We start from the raw sequence: 17,064 nt of genomic DNA, 5'->3' as shown, positions 1-17,064 counted from the left end.
CACAGCTTCTCTGGGCACCCTGTGCCAGCGCCTCAGCACCCTCACAGGGAAGAGCTTCTGCCTAAGAGCTCATCTCAGTCTCCCCTCTGGCAGGTTAAAGCCATTCCCCTTGGCCTGTCCCTACAGGCCCTTGTCCAAAGCCCCTCTCCAGCTTTCCTGCAGCCCCTTTAGGCACTGGAGCTGCTCTCAGGTCTCCCCTTCAGGAGCCTTCTCTTCTCCAGGCTGACCCAGCCCAGCTCTCTCAGCCTGGCTCCAGAGCAGAGCTGCTCCAGCCCTCGCATCTCCATGGCCTCTGGACTCACTCCAACTGCAAGTCCGTCTTCTCTTGTGCTGTTGCTCCAGTGTTGGATCAGGACTGCAGTGGGGGTCTTCCCCCGAGTGCAGCAGAGGGGGGAGAGTACCTACACAGAGGCTTTAGTGCAAATGAAATCAGGTTTAATGTGCCCTTTCACGCAGAGGACTGCTTAAACCCGGAGGGACACGCTTATCCCCAGTGCCTGCTCAGCACGGCCATGTCCCCTCCCTGTCCCACAGTTCTGCCCAGCCTGCTGGGTGCTCCTGCTTCTTCCCACTGCTGCAGCAGCATCATCGCAGCATGTGCCTCTGGTTTATCAATGGGGATCCATGCCGAGCAGTCTTTGACCCTCAAGTTTCTCATGGAGAAGGATTCTTGCCTTGTCTCGCCTGGCTTCAGTGCACGTACCCATCAGGAGATGCTTACCCCAGGCACGGGGGATGAGGTGAGATGCGTGGTCCCCTGCCCGCGGGGCTCCCATTCTGGCTGCCTCTTAGAAGTTCTCCTTGTTGAAGTAGAATTTGACCTTCCTGGGGTCCAGGCTGGAGTGCTGGTGGCAAGACTTCTGCAGGCTCTTCGCCAAGGCCCCCGGCCCGCAGAGGAACACACCAACCACCGACCTGCACACAGCATGGGGGCATCAGCACCAGGTAAGGGGCTCAGGGAGGATGGGTGCCCCCAGCACCCTCAGCCCCCTGCCCTGCTCTCACCTGGGGTGTGCTGCAGCTATTGCTGTGAACTCACTGTTCCACATGGGCCGCCCGAAGATGGTTTTGTGCCTGAGCCCCGTCACTGTGTCCACAGCAGTGTCGAAGCGCAGCGCCACGTTGTTGGCCTGGCCAGAGCAGGGCAGTGAGGACCCTGCCACCACCCCTGAGCCCAACAATGGTCCCCCACCATGGAGGAGCATCCAATGCTGATGCCCACCATACGCCACTGCCTGCAAGCCATTGCCATGGTTCTCCTGGGCCACCCCATGTCCCTGCCTTGCCCATGGTCAACTCACAATGCTGGTGTCCCAGCCAGTGAGGAAGAGGCGGTAGGTGAGGAAGTCAGCCTTGCCCGACTCGGCCATCTTCTGCTCCAGCGAGGCAAGCAGGTCATTGAACCAGGCAAAGGCCCCTGTGTCCCGGCAGAGCCAGTAGAAGTAGATCTGGGATGCAGAAAGGGATTGCTTGCAGTAGAGCAGAGCAGGAGGGATGGAAGGATGACGTGTCAAACCAACCCACGCTGCTCCCATGGGACAATCCGTACCTTCTTGGTCTTGAGGGTCTGGTCACCCTGCTGGAACTTGTACCAGATGGACTTCAGGACAGAGGCAAAAGGGGTGACACCGATACCTGCACCCACCAGCATGGCTACCTCATACTGGAACACGTCTTCGCTGGCTGTGCCGAAGGGACCATCCACCTCGATCCTGGCCAGGGAATGATCTGGATAAGAAGCTGGGCCTCCCCACATCAGCCCATTTGAGTGGGCCACAGCCTACCTGGGCATCTCCAGCTTCTGCTGCTGGAAGGTGTCAATGAGGCGCTCGGTCCAGTCTCCAGCCGCTCGGATGTGGATGGAGAAGAAGTCCTCCTCGGGCGCAGAGGTGAGGGTGAAGGGATGCCACTCCAGCAGGGAGATGGAGGGGCAGTTGACAAAGATGTACTGCCCCACTTCCATGCGGAACCCCTTCTTCTGCATCTGCAGCTCCAGCACGCGGGCAGGGTGCATCACCACCTATGGGGAGGGATGGGGCTCAGCACCCAGAATGGCTCCTGTCCATCTCCCCATGGCCATCATGGCAAGGAGCTTCAACACGTGCTCCTGCTCCACACACCTTGGTGACAACCACCTTCTGCCGCGCACGCCAGACCCGCAGGATCCGCTCGAAGATGTAGAGGAGGACAGGGGCCAGGACCCACTTCCAGGACTGTGGGATGGAGGAGAGCAAAGGGCTGGAGCATCCCAAGGGAAAGGGAAGAGCTTCTCCCCCTGCCTCCATCCCAGCACTGCCCTACCTCAGCAGGGATGCTCCCAAACTCGGGGTCCTTGCAGCAGTCATGGTTGCAGTGCTTGTCCTTGTGTGTGAGGTACTGGGCGCAGTGGTGTGGATGCACCTCCTTGATGCTCTCCTCTGTCTGTCCACGCACCAGCCCGCTGTGGGGAGATGAAGGTTGAGCCCGGCTCATGTCCCCTTGTTCAGGGTTTAGCCTCAATGCATGAAGCCAGCTGGGAATGGGGAGCCCTGGGAATGGGGACCCCAACTCCCTGCTGCCCAGAGCCTTACGCGATGCCATGGATGACAAGCCCAGCGAAGTAGATGATGAAGAGGTGATGTGTGTACCAGAAGACTTCAAAGTAGTTCCTGCGGATGAACTCGGTGGAGGAGGTGACCATGAGGATGAGTGCCAGTGTGATGATGACCCCTGTCAGCCCTGGGATGGTGGTGAAGGCCACGTACTCGACGGTCTATAGGAACAGCAGGATGGGTTAGGGATGCAGGGGCTGATGGTGATGGGGAGCTATGATGCCAGGGTCACGCTCACCGTCTGGTTGGAGTGGATGGGGTTCAGCCACTTGTTGCTGCCCTGCAGGTGCATCTTGGAGAGGACAGCGGGCAGGCTGCTGTCCGTGGCCTGCTGGCTGCCGTTGTAGCGCTCCAGGTTGAAGAGGTGGGCAATGGTGTGCACGGCTGGCAGGGGACAGGCAGTCACCGCATGGTCACCTCCCGGTCCCCACCATACCCCAGCCTGCGCAGGGCAGTACCTGTGAGCAGGGCCAGGGTGTACGCCACCAGCTTGTGGAAGGTGAGGTTGTGGTCCAGCTGCTTCCGCAGTGTCCGCCGGCAGCACTGGGGGACAGGCAGGGGCTTGGGATGGGGATAGGGATGGGGATAGGGATGGGGATGGCCGTGCCACCATGCAGCACTCACCGAGCAGGTCCCGCGGAGGAAGGAGAGGAGGTTGCGGCACACGGGCAGCAGGATCAGCATGCTGTTGAAGTTGAGGCACTTGGCTGATGCTCGAGCCCATGCCAAGGCGGACTGGGGAAAGAAGGAGGAGGGATGAGCGCTGCTGTTCCATGCCACAGGTTGGGTACGTCTGCCTGCAGCCGTGCTGCTCAGCATGGGGCTTGGGCGGGATGGGGTTGAGCGATGCTGACATGGGGAATGGGAGGTGGAGTGATGCTGGGGTGGAGACTGGGAAGAAGGGTGCTGCTGAGCCAGGAAAGGGCAGTTTCCCCCCCGAAGGGTGGTCAGGCATTGGAACAGGCTTCCCAAGGGAAGTGGGTGGAACCAGCAACCCTGGAAGTGTTCAGATCCATGTAGATGAGGCCCTCAGTGGCATGGGTTAGTAGTGGCCTTGGCAGTGCTGGGGAATAGTTGGTCTCAGTGATCTTAAAGGTCTTATCCAACCTATACAATCCTATGCAAGGAGAAGGACTGGGAGGTGGCGATGCTGGGCTGAGACATGACAGGGACCAGCATGGGCTGTGGACTGGGATGGAGCAGGCTGGGAGAGGGCAGGACAAGGAAGGGGCATGGGTGCTGCAGGGGAGAACCTTACCCCGAGGATGGCCCTGGTGTAGAAATACCGCGCATCCCGGTCGAAGAACAGGAAGTAGTAAGTGAAGAGGAAGATGTTGATGCCCAGCCAGGCTGCCTGCGGGGACAAGCCGCGGCCTCATGAGGGACCCCCCTTTGCCCCTAGCATAAGGGTGCATCAGGACAGTGCAGCCCTTCCTGCTCCATATGAGCTGCAGCAGCGCATGGGGACAAAGGTGGGGAGGATGAGTCTAGCAAAAGGACCATTGGGTCACTGCAGCCCTGTGCATCACCCTGATAAGGAAGGAGGAAAAGCGGGTGCATATCCCAAGGGTGGTTGGGGCTGCATGGGGAAGACGCTGGGAGGAGGAAGTTTCAGCCCCATGGCACTGCCAGCCCGTGCCCAACCCTGCTGCACCCCACAGCAGCTCTCTCACAGCCACAGAGAGCTCCCAAAGCCCCTCTGTCTTGTGTTGTTTTCTTTCAGTAGTTTAAAGAAGTGAAGATGACCGGATGAGAGCTGGGCTGGGTCAGCCTGGAGAAGAGAAGGCTCCTGAAGGGGAGACCTGAGAGCAGCTCCAGTGCCCAAAGGGGCTGCAGGAAACCTGGAGAGGGGCTTGGGACAAGGGATGTAGGGACAGGCCAAGGGGAATGGCTTTAACCTGCCAGAGGGGAGACTGAGATGAGCTCTTAGGCAGAAGCTCTTCCCTGTGAGGGTGCTGAGGCGCTGGCACAGGGTGCCCAGAGAAGCTGTGGCTGCCCCATCCCTGGCAGTGTTCAAGGGCAGGTTGGACACAGGGGCTTGGAGCAAGCTGCTCTAGTGGAAGGTGTCCCTGCCCATGGCAGGGGTTGGAGCTGGAGGAGCTTTAAGGTCCCTTCCAACACATTCCATGATTTTAAGCTGCACATCACCGTTTCTCATGCACTTGCAGCTCCTCCCAAGCGGTGCCACCCAGACGAGCCCCATAACACCAGTGATGCCGTGGCACAGCACCAGTCATCCACAGTGTCCACCATCACCTAGTGCAGGCTCTCACAGGAGCTTTCTGCTTTCCCATGGGGAGAAGACATTCCCAACCAAAGCAGCCAGGCAAGTGATGCCATTTTTAAGCTTTATCTCAGGATCCCCCTTTCCTTTAAGTCACGTTTTCCTTAAGCTTTAGGAGCCCCATCCCTCCCTGGCCACCAGTGCTTTGCAGGTTGGCTGAGCAGAGGGGATGCTTGTCTCTCCCTGCCCATCAGCCCCCTTTTCCCCCTGCGATCCCCCCAGCCCATGCTCCCCATAGCCCCCCGCATCGCCCCCAGCCCCACACACTCACGAGGACCGCAGCAGAGAACCAGTGGTTGACCAGCCAGTTGCCCATGGTGCACTGTCAGGTCCGGTGCTGCCTGCCCGGGGCTTTATGGAGGCAGTGGCAGCCCTGGCCATGGGAGCAGCTCCTCAGGGACTTTCCCCTGAGGAGCCTTTGAGGAAATGCGGGCTGGTTTCAAAGGCTGCCTTCCAGGAAGGCAGGGCTGACCCCAGCAGACAGCCCTGACATCAGTCCCCTGCGCTGGATGGGTACAGTCACCGTGGAGGGGTTCCCTATGGCACCATGGCTGGGTGCTGCAGGGCATCAGGGTGCTCCTTGTGCATGTTTGCACTATCTGGGGACAAATTGGGCTTTTCTGAAGGGAATTTCCTGGTGGGAGGAAGGTGCAGAGGGTTCAGCTCTGTTGTGCTGCTCCCGGCCTTCCTCACCAGCCTTCACTGCCTCTGTGAAAGAAACCATTGGAGGAGGAGGAGAAGCACCCCAGCACTGTGCTGATGCCAGGATCCAACCCAGGGATCCACTCCAGGGTGGGTGAATTAAGACTGAGCACCAGCGGTGCTGCACCTCCATGAGCACCCTCAGCCTGGCACCAGCATCCTCCTAACTGAGCTGACCCCACAAAGGATGCTGGGGAGGGGGGGGGCACACTCCTGATTTGGCACCGGGATGCCCGGGTCACATCAGCATCCCTGCTGCTGTGCCGGCCACCCTTCCTCTCCTGCCTGCCCTCCACTGCAGCGTCCTGAGCCCTGCGGTGCTGGGTGCTTGGCTGGGAACAGCAGCTGGGGCCTGGAGGAACAGGTTGGGCAGGATTGCTCCTCACCGCCTCGCGCCTGGCCCGCGGCCATGGCCACGCTGAGGGAGGTGCAGGATGAGGCAGGCCCCTGTCCTGCCATGCTCCTGCCTCTTCCCGGCTCCATTGTGGGGCTCCCCCTTTACCCCAGTACCCACTGGCACAGCCCCTGCTTGGTACCCGTGAGCACAATCAATGTGCCAGCCCCGGCGCGACGGTGATGGTCCCACCCTCACATGAGTCAGCGCCAGCACCCGGACACGCAGCCACAGCAGAGGTTCTTTACTGCTTAAAACAGTCCCGCTGGCCCCGTGTCCCCAGGGTCACTGTGTGTACCGCAGCGGGCAGCTTGGGCTGTCAGGGCACCCATAGGGCTGTGCACTGCACAGCGGCTGCTTGCAGCGGCAGTTTGGGCATCCCAAAGTCCTTTGTGTCCATGTGTGCGGCAGGCACACACGTTCCTGTCCCCATGGCACTGTGGGATGTGCAGGGACCAAGGGCCAGCAGTGCTTGGTCTGTGCCACATCTGCCAGCACATCCCTGCGTCCATAGCCGGGTGCTGGCTGTCCCTCAGACGATGCTGTGCCTCACACCAGGCTCATAGGGTGCTTCGAGGTGCAGAGGGGTCCCCGACGGGCGCCGGCGACAGCAAACACAGTGCAAGAAGTCAGCAACGTTGTGCTGGAAGAGCTGTCGGCAGGGATGCAGGTACTGGAAGAAGAGGAGCATGAAGTAGATGCCCAGGCAGTAGCCGAGGAGCAGCTGTACCACCAGCAGCGGCGTGCAGACGTTCTCATAGACATCTGTCTTGAAGAAGTACCAGAGGACGACGAGGGCCGTGTTCTCCATCAGCCGTGCCACGTAATACACAGCCAAGCGGCCCCAGTCCTGGGACTTGTCAATGAGGTCCCTATCAGCCAGCTTGAGCTGCACGGCCGACCAGCAGAACATGTTGATGCTGGCATAGAGGAGGGTGAAGGCGCAAAGCACCACCACGGTGCCCACGCGGCTGAAGTTCTTCTCGATGTTGTCGGGCAGGCGGGTGCCGCTGCGCCAGAACTGCACCCAAGGCATGAAGAAGACGATCAGCAGGTTGGCCAGGGCGATGGGGATGATCCAGTGCTTGAAGACGGTGCTGAAGAGCACGAGGACGGCCACGCGCGTGGAGATCTCCAGGCTGCGCCACAGCACGATGCAGAGGAAGGCCAGCGGCCGCAGCTGGACCTTGTAGTCGTCGTACTTGACCTGGATGGACAGGACGTTGCAGACGAGGGCTCCATAGGTGACTGACACGAGGCAGATGCCCATGAGGACCGCTGCAAAGAGAGAGAACAGAGCAGTCAGGCAGCGCTGGGGACTGTAGCCCACCGTTCACCCCAAGAGCATCTCGAGAGCCGGCCTCATCCAGGGGCAAGATAGAATCATAGAACCAGAGAATGGTTTGGGTTGGAAAGCACCTTAAGGTCATCCAGTTCCAACCCCCTGCCATGGCAGGGACACCTCACACTAAACCATGGCACCCAAGGCTCTGTCCAACCTGGCCTTGAGCACCACCAGGGATGGAGCATTCACAACCTCCCTGGTCAACCCATTCCAGTGCCTCATCACCCTCACAGTGAAGAGCTTCCTCCTTATATCTAACCTGAACTTCCCCTGTTTAAGTTTGAACTCATCACCCCTAGTCTTATCACTCAGGATGAAGATCATTCATACGGAACATTGGCAGCTGCTCCCATTTACTGCAGCCAGGAAAACTGCAATGGAACAAATGGGAAGTATCTGGTCCCAGTTGTGCCATGGCAGTGGTGATGGCTGTGAGATGCAGGACTGAGCTCAGGCACCCGAGCTGCAAGGGAATGACCTGGAATGTGCCAACCTGGATTCACCTCCTGCATCTGCTGCTGGAGGGGCACTGGTGCTCATCCTCCCTCTGATGCTTCCACTCCCTAAAACCCCCTTTCAGGGGGATATGGCCAAGGAGGGGGTCTCTATGGGGCATCCCCCATGTTCACTCTTCCATGGGCACAGCTCTGGGCTCCCAGCCCGGCCACAGAGTGGGTTGGTGAGGGCAGCTCCGTCCCCAGGCGCTGCTCCGCTGTGGTGCAAGAGCTCCTGCGTGTCTGGCTCCGCAGCATGCCGAAGTGGGAGTTAAGAGCTTGCTCCGGCACATCCAGCCCCGAGCTCATAAACATCCTGGGAGCAGGCAAAGGAGCCTGGGAGTGGAAGCGCGGGACTGGGAGCTGCGGCTGTTGGGAGAGGCGCAGAAATAGATCCAGCGGAGGGGCTGTGAGGAAGCCAGAGCATTCTATTCTATTTCCATCTATTTCTACTTGATCTATTTCTGTCATTGGAAATAGATCCAATAGAGGGGCTGTGAGGAAGCCAGAGCATGTAGCTGGCTGGAAAACAACAGCAACTGCTGCAGGCTGGAGCAACGTGGGGCAGGGACATGGCATTTTCATGGGACAGGCCACTGGGTGCATGGATGGCCCTGTAGTGCAGATATCTGTGAGCAGCAGGGCTGGGAGTAGCATGTCCAGCTCTTCCCGCCTTCCCAAGCGTCACATCCAGGTGGAGAGCACAGAGTGGGAAAAGCAAACCAGGGATGGATGAGTGCAGGTCGTGCTCCACGTTATCCAGTGGCCACCATCCCCACAGAGCTCTGTGGGACGCCAACCACCATCCATAGCTATGGAGCCTGTCCCTGTGGGTCCCCACGCACCGGGCACCCTTACCTCGGGCAGCAGGGACGTACTTCTCCAGGATGCTGATATAGAGCTGGACGCTGAGCTGCGGCGTGGAGCCCAGGAAGGCCTGGATGACCGCCATGCGCTTGAAGGCGTTGCGGTGCGTGGCCAGGCGCCGCTCCGAGTGACCCATCTCCTGCTCCATCTCCACCTCGTAGCCCTTTCGCAGCCGCCGCTTGCGGGTGATGGTGACGTAGGGCTCCTCCTGCCTCCCCGACCAGCAGTACACCAGCAGAGCCTCCATGCACCTGCAGGGATGTGGCAGTGTCACCCACAGCCTCATGTGCCACCCCCCCCAGTGCATCCAGACCCCCTTCACCCAGTGCTGGATGGACCCTGACCCTGCTGAGAGCAGCCCAAATGATGTGAGTGAGCATTCAGAAGTGCTGCGGGCAGTCCCTGGCCTTCGGATGTCAGGATGAGGGCAGGATATCAGGATGAGGACAGGGTCACACCAGGACCGTGGGGATGCCCGGTGGTCACTTCTCTGCTCCAGCACTCAGGGTGAAGCATGTAGGGCAGGGGGACAACAACCACCCCAGCGAGGGATGCAACAAGTGATGCAAGAAGGGCAGCATCCAGGGTACAAAACCGTAGCTCTTCTCAGAATGAGAGCTACAGGAAGTTGTTCATCACTCTTGGGCTCCGTTTCCCCCACTGACACAAAAAGCATGCCTTCCTCTAAGCAGAGGTGAGAGAAGCTTCTGATACCACTTTTGATCTCTCCTCTTGTAGAAGGCTTCTACGCTTCCTCCTTGGTGGGGATGGCAGGAAGGGGAGCGCAGGGTGAAGCTGTGTGTGCCATGGAGAGATAAGAGAGCGCTTCCGCAGCCGCTTCCCCGCAGGACACCCTCATGTGTGCGCAGGGGATGTGGGTTCCTGCCACGAGGGAGGACCCCCCTCCCCTCCACACACAGCCATGCAATGGGGTGCACGGGCTGGAGGTAATCAGCAGAGGAGGACCCATCCAAGAGGCTTGGCTCCCACCCAGGGATGAGCTGGCTCTGGGGCCAATGGGATGTAATTATCTGTGAGTGCTCATTAGGGCAGTAGAAGTTGCTCTGTTTCAGACCCAAATGGAATGAGGTTTCTGGGTACGTTCTCTTGCCAGATGAGGCCAACGCTCATGGCTCACTGCAACCTCTAACGGGAAAACGGCTCAGTCCATAAAGTCTGGCTCCATGAGCAGTCCCAGCAGTCCCAGTGCCCTGCCAGATCTTCTCAGCTCCATTACCAGACCAGCGAGCAGCCTTCCCTGAGCATCTCTGGCTGGCTCTTGCAAGTGGCCAAGCACTATCATCACCATCTGATGCATCACCATGGGTCAGCATGGGCTGATGTGGCCCCACAGCCCATCAAATGGCTGATGGCACCGAGGTGAGGCTCCCCGGTCGCTTCTGAAGATGAAACATCACAACAAGGATGTCTCCAGCACCCTGCTTGTTCCTGGTGCCACAGGAAGTGTGGTACAGGCCATGGTGTGCCCCAAAGCGTGCCCTTGGGGCAGGACCCGTTGGAGATGGTGGCTCTGCCATGCTGCCCATAGCACCCTCTGTGTGCTCTCACGGAGCAGGGTGCCCGGGGTGGCACAGCCCAGGGAGGCTCCACAGCATTCCCAAGCAGTGAGAGATCAGCGCTTCTCTGGCTTGTGCAACACCCACCTCCTCTCCCAGCGTGGTTCAGTGGACCCCAGCTTCCACACCAGCCCCACTCCTGCACCAAGCCCCTCTCTCCACGTCCCAAAGCTGGCGCCAGGACTGGGGACCTTTGGGGGGGGGGGGGGCAGGACCCCTGTCACCTCAAGCACCCAGCCAGGATTTACATCTGTGCTCCCAGCCTAAGCAAGAACAGGACAAAACCCAGAGGCAAAGGGAGCAGTTGGGCTGCAGGAAGCAGCAGTAGGAAGAGCCTTTAGAGCAGCTGAGATGCAACAGGCTGGCAGAGCCGAGTCGTGCCTGGAGGAGAGCCGGCAGCAACCCCTGGGGAGGACCGTGGCACCACTGGGTGCAGGTGGCCGAGCACAAGACCCCCATGGGACAGGAGCAGCAGAGCCCCCAGGGAGGAACAGGATGGGGACACATCAGGAGCAGCTCCGGGCTTGCCGGGAGAGACCCTGCTCTCACCCGGTGCCTGCTGGGGGGGGTCCCCTCATCTCTATAGGGTATCCCCGCATCCCTGCCGGGGGTCCCCGCGTCCCCGCTGCGCTCACCTGATGATGGGTCCGAGCTGGAGCAGATGCATGAGCCCGATGAGGGGCCGGTCGCGGCTGATGTCGCGGTGCACGAAGATGAGCGTGAGCTGCACCAGCACGGACGGGCAGAGCATGAAGAAGATGGTGAGCGCCAGCCAGAAGCGGTCGTCGGAGTGGCTGTAGGAGAAGCAGAGCACGGCGGCGGCCGCGCTCTCCCCGCAGAACAGCGCCGTCGAGAACACGATGCCGAGCGGCAGCTTCGGCCGCAGCGGGGCGGCGGGCGGGCAGCCCCCGCTCGGGCCGTCCATCGCGGCCCCGGCCCGGCCGCTCAGCCCCGCCGCGGCCACATCCCGGGCTGCAGCGGGGAGAGGAGCCGCGCTCAGGGCGGAGCGGGGCTCCCCCGCCGCTCCGTGCCGCCGCCGCGGGTTCCCTGCCCCGGCCCCACCGAGCCGAGCCGAGCCCGGCGGGGCGGGGACGGGACGCACCGGCAGCCCTAAGGGCCCGCCCCGACCGGAGCAGGGGGCGGGACACCGCGGGCAGGGACCCTCCCGGTGCGGTACCGGGGTGTCCACCCGTGTGGAGGCCCCTGCCCGAGGAGCCCCAGCGCCCCTATCCCAGGATCTTCCTTCCCTGCCTCTGCCGGGTGCCCCCATTCCAGGACATCCCCAGCACGGCCAGGACCCCCACCCCACGGCACCCCAGCAGCACCCACAACCCCATCAGCCATAGCCCTGCCAGCCCCCCCTGCAGCCCCCAAGCATCCTCCCTGGGACCTCCCTGCAAAGTCCTGGCTCCCTTGTGTCCTGGCAGCCATCAGCACCCCAAAGTGCAGCTACATGGGGGGGCCACCCAGACAAGGGCTCTCATCCCTAGAGACAGCGGGGTCCCACCATGGGGCAGGGAGCAGGCTGGTATTAAGCAAGTTGAGCTGCAGCAGGGGCATCCCTTTGGGTCTGCAGGCAGCTGGGGTGGGTCTCGAAGTCTGGGGAGGGTGTTACAGCAGAGATGTGGCTCTTGCATCCTGGATGCTCCCAGCTCCAGGTAGGAATTAGTAAAGACCACATTGTCCTACAGCTGAGCAACAGGGTGCTTTTCCCATTGCCTTCAAGGACACACTTTCAAGGTGATGGGATATATGATGGAGCCTTTGCTGAGCCCACCATTCAGCCCCACATCCCCTGTGTCTGTGGCTCAGCCCAGGGCAGCAAGCTGAGCCCCACACCTCAGTCACCACGCAGCCAGGAGGTCCCTGCTCTGCCCATCATGCACTGAGACCCTCACCCCTGCCTTTCCCTCGCAAGTAGTGGTGCTGGCACCATGATGCCCATGTGCTGCCTTCCCAAGCATGCACTGCCTGCCAGGTTACTCAGTCCAGCCTGGGCACACGCTGGCTGTCTGGGAGAGGTGGGACAAGGCACGGAGCGTTTGAGGTCAGCTGGTTTCCCCTGGTTTAGGCAGACTTCCAGTCTTAGGTAGCTTTTAAATCCCTCAGCAGCCAGACCTTCTCACAGGGAGGTGCCCACGCTGCATCCATCACTCACCCAGCCCCATACAAGCCAAAAGCATGAACCCTCCCAAGCCCCCCACACAAGTTCCCCCTCTTTTACCCGGCTTATCAGTGGCAAAGCTGGGAATGAAACCATCTGAGCCCTCCAAGGCTGCGTCTCCCCAGTGGCAGCTCTCACTCAGAAGCAATCCTGGTCTCAGCACTTTTCCTTCCAAGCAGCTGAGGAGCTGCTTTGGGAAGCCACAAACACCATGAGCTCACAGGGACTGGCCTGACCGGCGCAGACAGGGACCCACGTGTCATCGCTCAGCTCTGGTATGACAATCATGTATTTTCCAGCTGTTTTTGGAAACAGCTTCTCCAAAAAGAACCCCAGTGGGACAGAGGGCAAAGGGAACAGCGCCCAAAGGAAGGAGCCGGATGCTGTGGATACCCGGGATGGGAGCTGCGCATAGGCCTGTATGGGCACTCAGACAGTGACAGGGCACTGCCAACTGTGCCCACACCTCTGTAGTAGCAGAGCAAGGGGCAACTCACACCATTTATGCAACTTCCATTTATCCAAATTAAAAGCATCCCCCAGGAGCCTGGCAGGGCACCAAGCCCTCGGCTGAGCAATGCCTGGGCTCCGACTCATCCCATTGATGACTTCATCTTCCCTTGTTTCGTGATGAAATGAGCGATTGTTTAAGCACTCAAGAATTCCAGACCTGCTTCAGGGAGCGCCGGCGCCCATGATGGGAATGGCGGGATGAAGCCTCACCGCGCTTCCCACACCAGCTATTATCCCATTTTCTGACCCAAGCAGCGGGCTGTGTTCTGGTGCACGCTGTGAGTCACCCCTCCAGCCTAACCCTACCTGGCCCCGGTGTAAACAGCAGGCCATAAACACTCCCTGTGTCACAGATAGCACCAGCCACCCTGTCCCCATTGCCACCGCCGCTCCCTGGACCCGCTCTGCCTGCAATCCCAGCACGGCTTTAGTGACACTGAAGGATATCCCACCCTTGTGTCCCCATCTGCAGTGCCTGGATGCTGGGCCAGAACCCTGGAGCAGAACTGGGCCTGGATGGGGTGAATGTGATGCGGAACTAGCATGGAAGTGCCCGTCAGGATATAAGCCAAGGTGCCAAACAGATGGGGACTGTGCTGGCATCTCTAGGACCACTTAGGAAAGTGAAGGGGTTTCAATGGGTCACAGTTCACTTCTGTTTGGGTTGTAAGGGGCCTTAAAGCTCATCCAGTTCCAACCGCCTGCCATGGGGTTCCCAAAGTCCTGCCACCAGTGCTGGATGTCAGTGCTGGAGAGCATCCCAGCTCCATTGTTTTCTTAATCCCAGCCTCCATTATTTTGTCAGTGCCGGTGTTCACACACATTGAACACGGGGCTGTGGCAGGGGTGTCTGCCTGCCGGGATTTGATGCCTATGAGAGCCTGGGCTGAGCGTGGGGTGGGAGCAGGCTCCAGCTCTGAAAATAGCCGTGTGTGCTTTACACATGCCTGGCGGCTCAGCTCCTGTAAAAGGAGAAGAAATGGGAATGGGAGGCAGCTCCTTGCCAGAGCCCTTAAAGAGCCCAGGTAGGACCGCAGCCCGCGGGCTCTGCTCTCCTGTCCTTGCCGCACCGCACTAGGACCCGGAGCGGCTCTCGGAGCCAAGCGCACGGTGCCGGCTTCCCAAATATAGCCCAGCACATAGCGTGGAGCAGGGGGTGTGGGGACCACGCTGCCCTTTCGGCCCCAAACCACCCCGGCAACACGCTCCGAGGAGGATTAAACACTCAGCATGGAGCGATGGCGAGGACGTGCTGGGTGAGATGGAAATCAGCGTTCCCTGGCTCCGCACGCACTGAGCAGGGACCTCACCGTGTTCCCAGGAATCTCTGAGCCGGGAATGCTTTACTTAGTTTGGAAATAGCTTTGCTGGTTTTGACAGCCTGAGCTGTTTGGATTCTGCATCGCTGCCTCAGTAACTCAGCTGCCTATTTTCCTGCCCCAGCTGTCTGTGGAATAGTTTCTGGTTGGGGAAATATTTCTTTCCATTTACTTCATCATGAGACTGCTTTTACCAGCCCAGTTCCTCATCCAGCTTCTCCCCCTTATCCTGCTGGGATATAAACTCATGGCTGCCCTGAGGAGCTCATCCCTCTGTATCTCGCTGCAGTGCTGGGCCCATAAAGCAGGCACCCTGTGCTCCTCTGGCATGGGCCAAGCCACTCCTGGCTTCAATTCTTTAACGAGGAAAGAGTTACCATCTTCAAGGTAACTTCAACACATTTATAGGTGTTTGCGATAGTTATAGGTGGTGCCTCTTTGGGTACAGTCCCAGCTCAGGCACCGGGTGATGCTGTAACAGTAAACCAGGGAAGGAAGGGTTAAAATGACTTTAATTAACCGATTCCTCTGGTCCCGCCTCCTGTAAGAGTATACAGCTCACCCTGCTAACCCAGCCAGGAGGCACTGCACATGCCCAGGCATCCTGGCAGGCCGGAGGGATGGGTTACACTCTCCTTCGCTGCACTGTAATGCTCTCAGCAAAACCACTGTAGGAGCCTAGGTAGGGTTTGTAGCCTTCAAAGGGGCATCATAAAGCTGGCATCCTCCGCAGGCGCCAGGGACTGACACAGACCCCAGTCAAATCCAAGCCTCTCCTGGGAATTTGTGTGTGCTCTGGCTGGGAAGCACCCATCCGGAAATGGGGTTAGAAGCACCCAGCTCCCTGCACACACCTCCCCTGCGCCTGTGCCTGCTGCGGGGTGGTGGTAGTGATGGAGGGGGAGCAAAGAGAGCTCTAGAAAAACAACTTTCTGTGCCTAAAATAGCTCAGAGAGTGGTTGCTGGGCTGGTGGTGGGGAGCACAACCGGATTCCACTGTGCTTGGTGCCGGTGTGGAAGCCATGGTGCAATCCTGCTTTACTCCCTGCCACCGTGCCAGCAAACACCCCCGGTGCCCATTGCCACCAGGTCTGCGTGGCACAGGCTGTAATTATCTTGCATTTCCAGCCTGACCGCTGGGCCTTCGTCTGTAATTAGCTCTTGGGATTTAGGAGCTCGTACGATCCGGGTTATCGGTAACCACCAGAGCCGTGCTGGGATTTAAAGGGACGGCGCATCTCTCTGCGCTGCCTCCGTGTGCCGCCTCGGAGGCATTCAACAGAGAGATGAGTCCCTCCCCAAAGGCTGGGCATGCCCTCGCCCTGCTTTTTTGGCCACAGTCGATGCGATCCCAAGCAAAGCAGAACAGCTTGGAAATATTCCTGCCAGGCTTTACTGTCCTTGCCATCACCTCAGCTTTCATCACCCCACGATAAATGCTATAGGCAGCCCCCATAGCACTGCACTGGTCACTGCTTTCCCTTGCAAGCCATCATTCCCCATGTGCAAGCTCCCCACCCCTGCCACTGCCGTCCCCCTCACTCAGCCCCTCACCCTGGGGTCTCATCGGGGTTCCTGATGCCAGCTCGGGTACATACTCACAGGGTCTAGTGAAGCCAAGGCAGGGCAGCCCGCCAGCCCGTGTCCATCTGTGCTCCAATTCCGTCCTGTGCTCTCGCCTCCTTCCCTCGCCCGCGGCACTCCAGCGAGGCAGAAATAGCCCCAAAACACGTGCTGCCTTCCGGGAAGCGATGCCAGGGGCTGAGCAGCCCCAGTGCCCCGGGCACAGCCTTCCCTGGGGGGCTCCGGTGATGGCTCCAGCGAGGAACACCTCCAGTTATCCACCAAGAGGATAAATTCTGCCTCGGAGTTTCTCACCTGGCAACAGTCACCAAGGAAACCCAGGCGGCGGGTACCCACTGGCACTGCCCGGGGGGTCCCTGCCGTGCTGGATGAGGGGCTCCCTCTGCTCTCTGTGTGTTTGTATGGGATGAGGGCCAGTCTCTGCTCTGCAACCTGAGCCCATGGAGCTGGGCATGGCCCTCACACCACCGCTTGGGATTCAAGGGAGGGTTCTGCCAGGTTTGGGATGGGTTTGGAGGGTTTCCCAGCCTCTGTGACCATTGTGGTACGTGGGGAGGTGACCTGGAGCTGCTCCAGGCTCCCGGGGGTTCCCAGTCGCTGGCACCAGGGATTCGGGGCACTTGTGTTAACAGCAGCAGAGCACCCATTGCTCTGGAAATCCATTGGCGCTGGAGGGACACCAGCTCTTGCTGCCCCTCAGGAGGCTGTGCGCGCCTCCAGGGCTGCCTGACACGTGGCAATCCCTATGGATACCACCCTCTGGTCATACCTCTTCCCGGCCCCTGCCTGGCTCTCACTGGCAGTGCCACCCCTAGGCACAAAGGCAGGCGTTATCGCTTCCAGCAAGTCGTTTTGGCCCTGGTGCAGCTAATTCTGGTACAGCAAAAAGCTTCCTGCAAACCTGGCACTGCTGCTGGTCCCATAATGGGCACAACTGCTCCCAACATAACAGGAGCTGACTGGGGACAGGGCTGTGTCCCATCAGCAGCATGGGGTGAACAACAGCCCCAGATATTGATGTGTGTGGTTGTGATACGGTGCAGGAACCTCATCAATCATTAACCACCAGTGGCTCCCTGCCCATGGTGTGGCTCTGGGCAGCTCCTCACCCAGTGCAGTGTGTGAGGCTGTGGTGAGGGGCTGTGCCTGGGCTTGTTCCCTGGGTCACCCTGGAGCTGCGGGATGCCTGGAAGCATCTCAGCATCCTTGGCACATGGCTGAGGCTCTGAT

The 17,064-nt window shown here is 59.7% G+C and overlaps 2 protein-coding genes across 3 annotated transcripts; both read right to left on the bottom strand.

Annotated features, from left to right (window-relative positions):
- Window positions 1-431: 431 nt before the first annotated feature.
- On the bottom strand, window positions 432-6,062 carry NOX1 (NADPH oxidase 1). The gene is made up of 13 exons (XM_062627419.1): window positions 5,147-6,062; window positions 3,850-3,945; window positions 3,216-3,326; window positions 3,050-3,134; window positions 2,830-2,975; window positions 2,571-2,752; window positions 2,302-2,440; window positions 2,121-2,213; window positions 1,785-2,020; window positions 1,550-1,712; window positions 1,302-1,448; window positions 1,006-1,130; window positions 432-915 (listed from the first exon to the last, which is right to left on the bottom strand). Exons 1-13 carry the CDS (start codon window positions 5,189-5,191, stop codon window positions 789-791), a joined length of 1,695 nt encoding a protein of 564 aa, XP_062483403.1. The 5' UTR covers window positions 5,192-6,062; the 3' UTR covers window positions 432-788.
- A 138-nt stretch (window positions 6,063-6,200) lies between these two features.
- Window positions 6,201-16,298, bottom strand: XKRX (XK related X-linked). Of its 2 annotated transcripts, none has more exons than XM_062627420.1 (4): window positions 15,853-16,298; window positions 10,890-11,226; window positions 8,669-8,928; window positions 6,201-7,249 (listed from the first exon to the last, which is right to left on the bottom strand). In XM_062627420.1, the coding sequence occupies exons 2-4, from the start codon at window positions 11,177-11,179 to the stop codon at window positions 6,504-6,506; spliced, it is 1,296 nt and encodes a 431-aa protein (XP_062483404.1). In that variant the 5' UTR covers window positions 11,180-11,226; window positions 15,853-16,298; the 3' UTR covers window positions 6,201-6,503. The 2 variants fall into 2 exon arrangements, with proteins under 2 accessions (XP_062483404.1, XP_062483405.1); XM_062627421.1 differs by having other exon boundaries at window positions 10,890-10,978; window positions 15,853-16,295.
- Between the last annotated feature and the right edge of the window lie 766 nt (window positions 16,299-17,064).

Source organism: Pezoporus occidentalis, unplaced genomic scaffold (genome assembly GCF_034315485.1).
Source record: "Pezoporus occidentalis ecotype Australia unplaced genomic scaffold, CSIRO_AGI_Poc_V1 ctg30, whole genome shotgun sequence".
Taxonomy (NCBI): Eukaryota; Metazoa; Chordata; class Aves; order Psittaciformes; family Psittacidae; genus Pezoporus; species Pezoporus occidentalis.
Note: the sequence above shows the minus strand (reverse complement) of the source record. Positions and strands in the feature narration are given on the sequence as shown.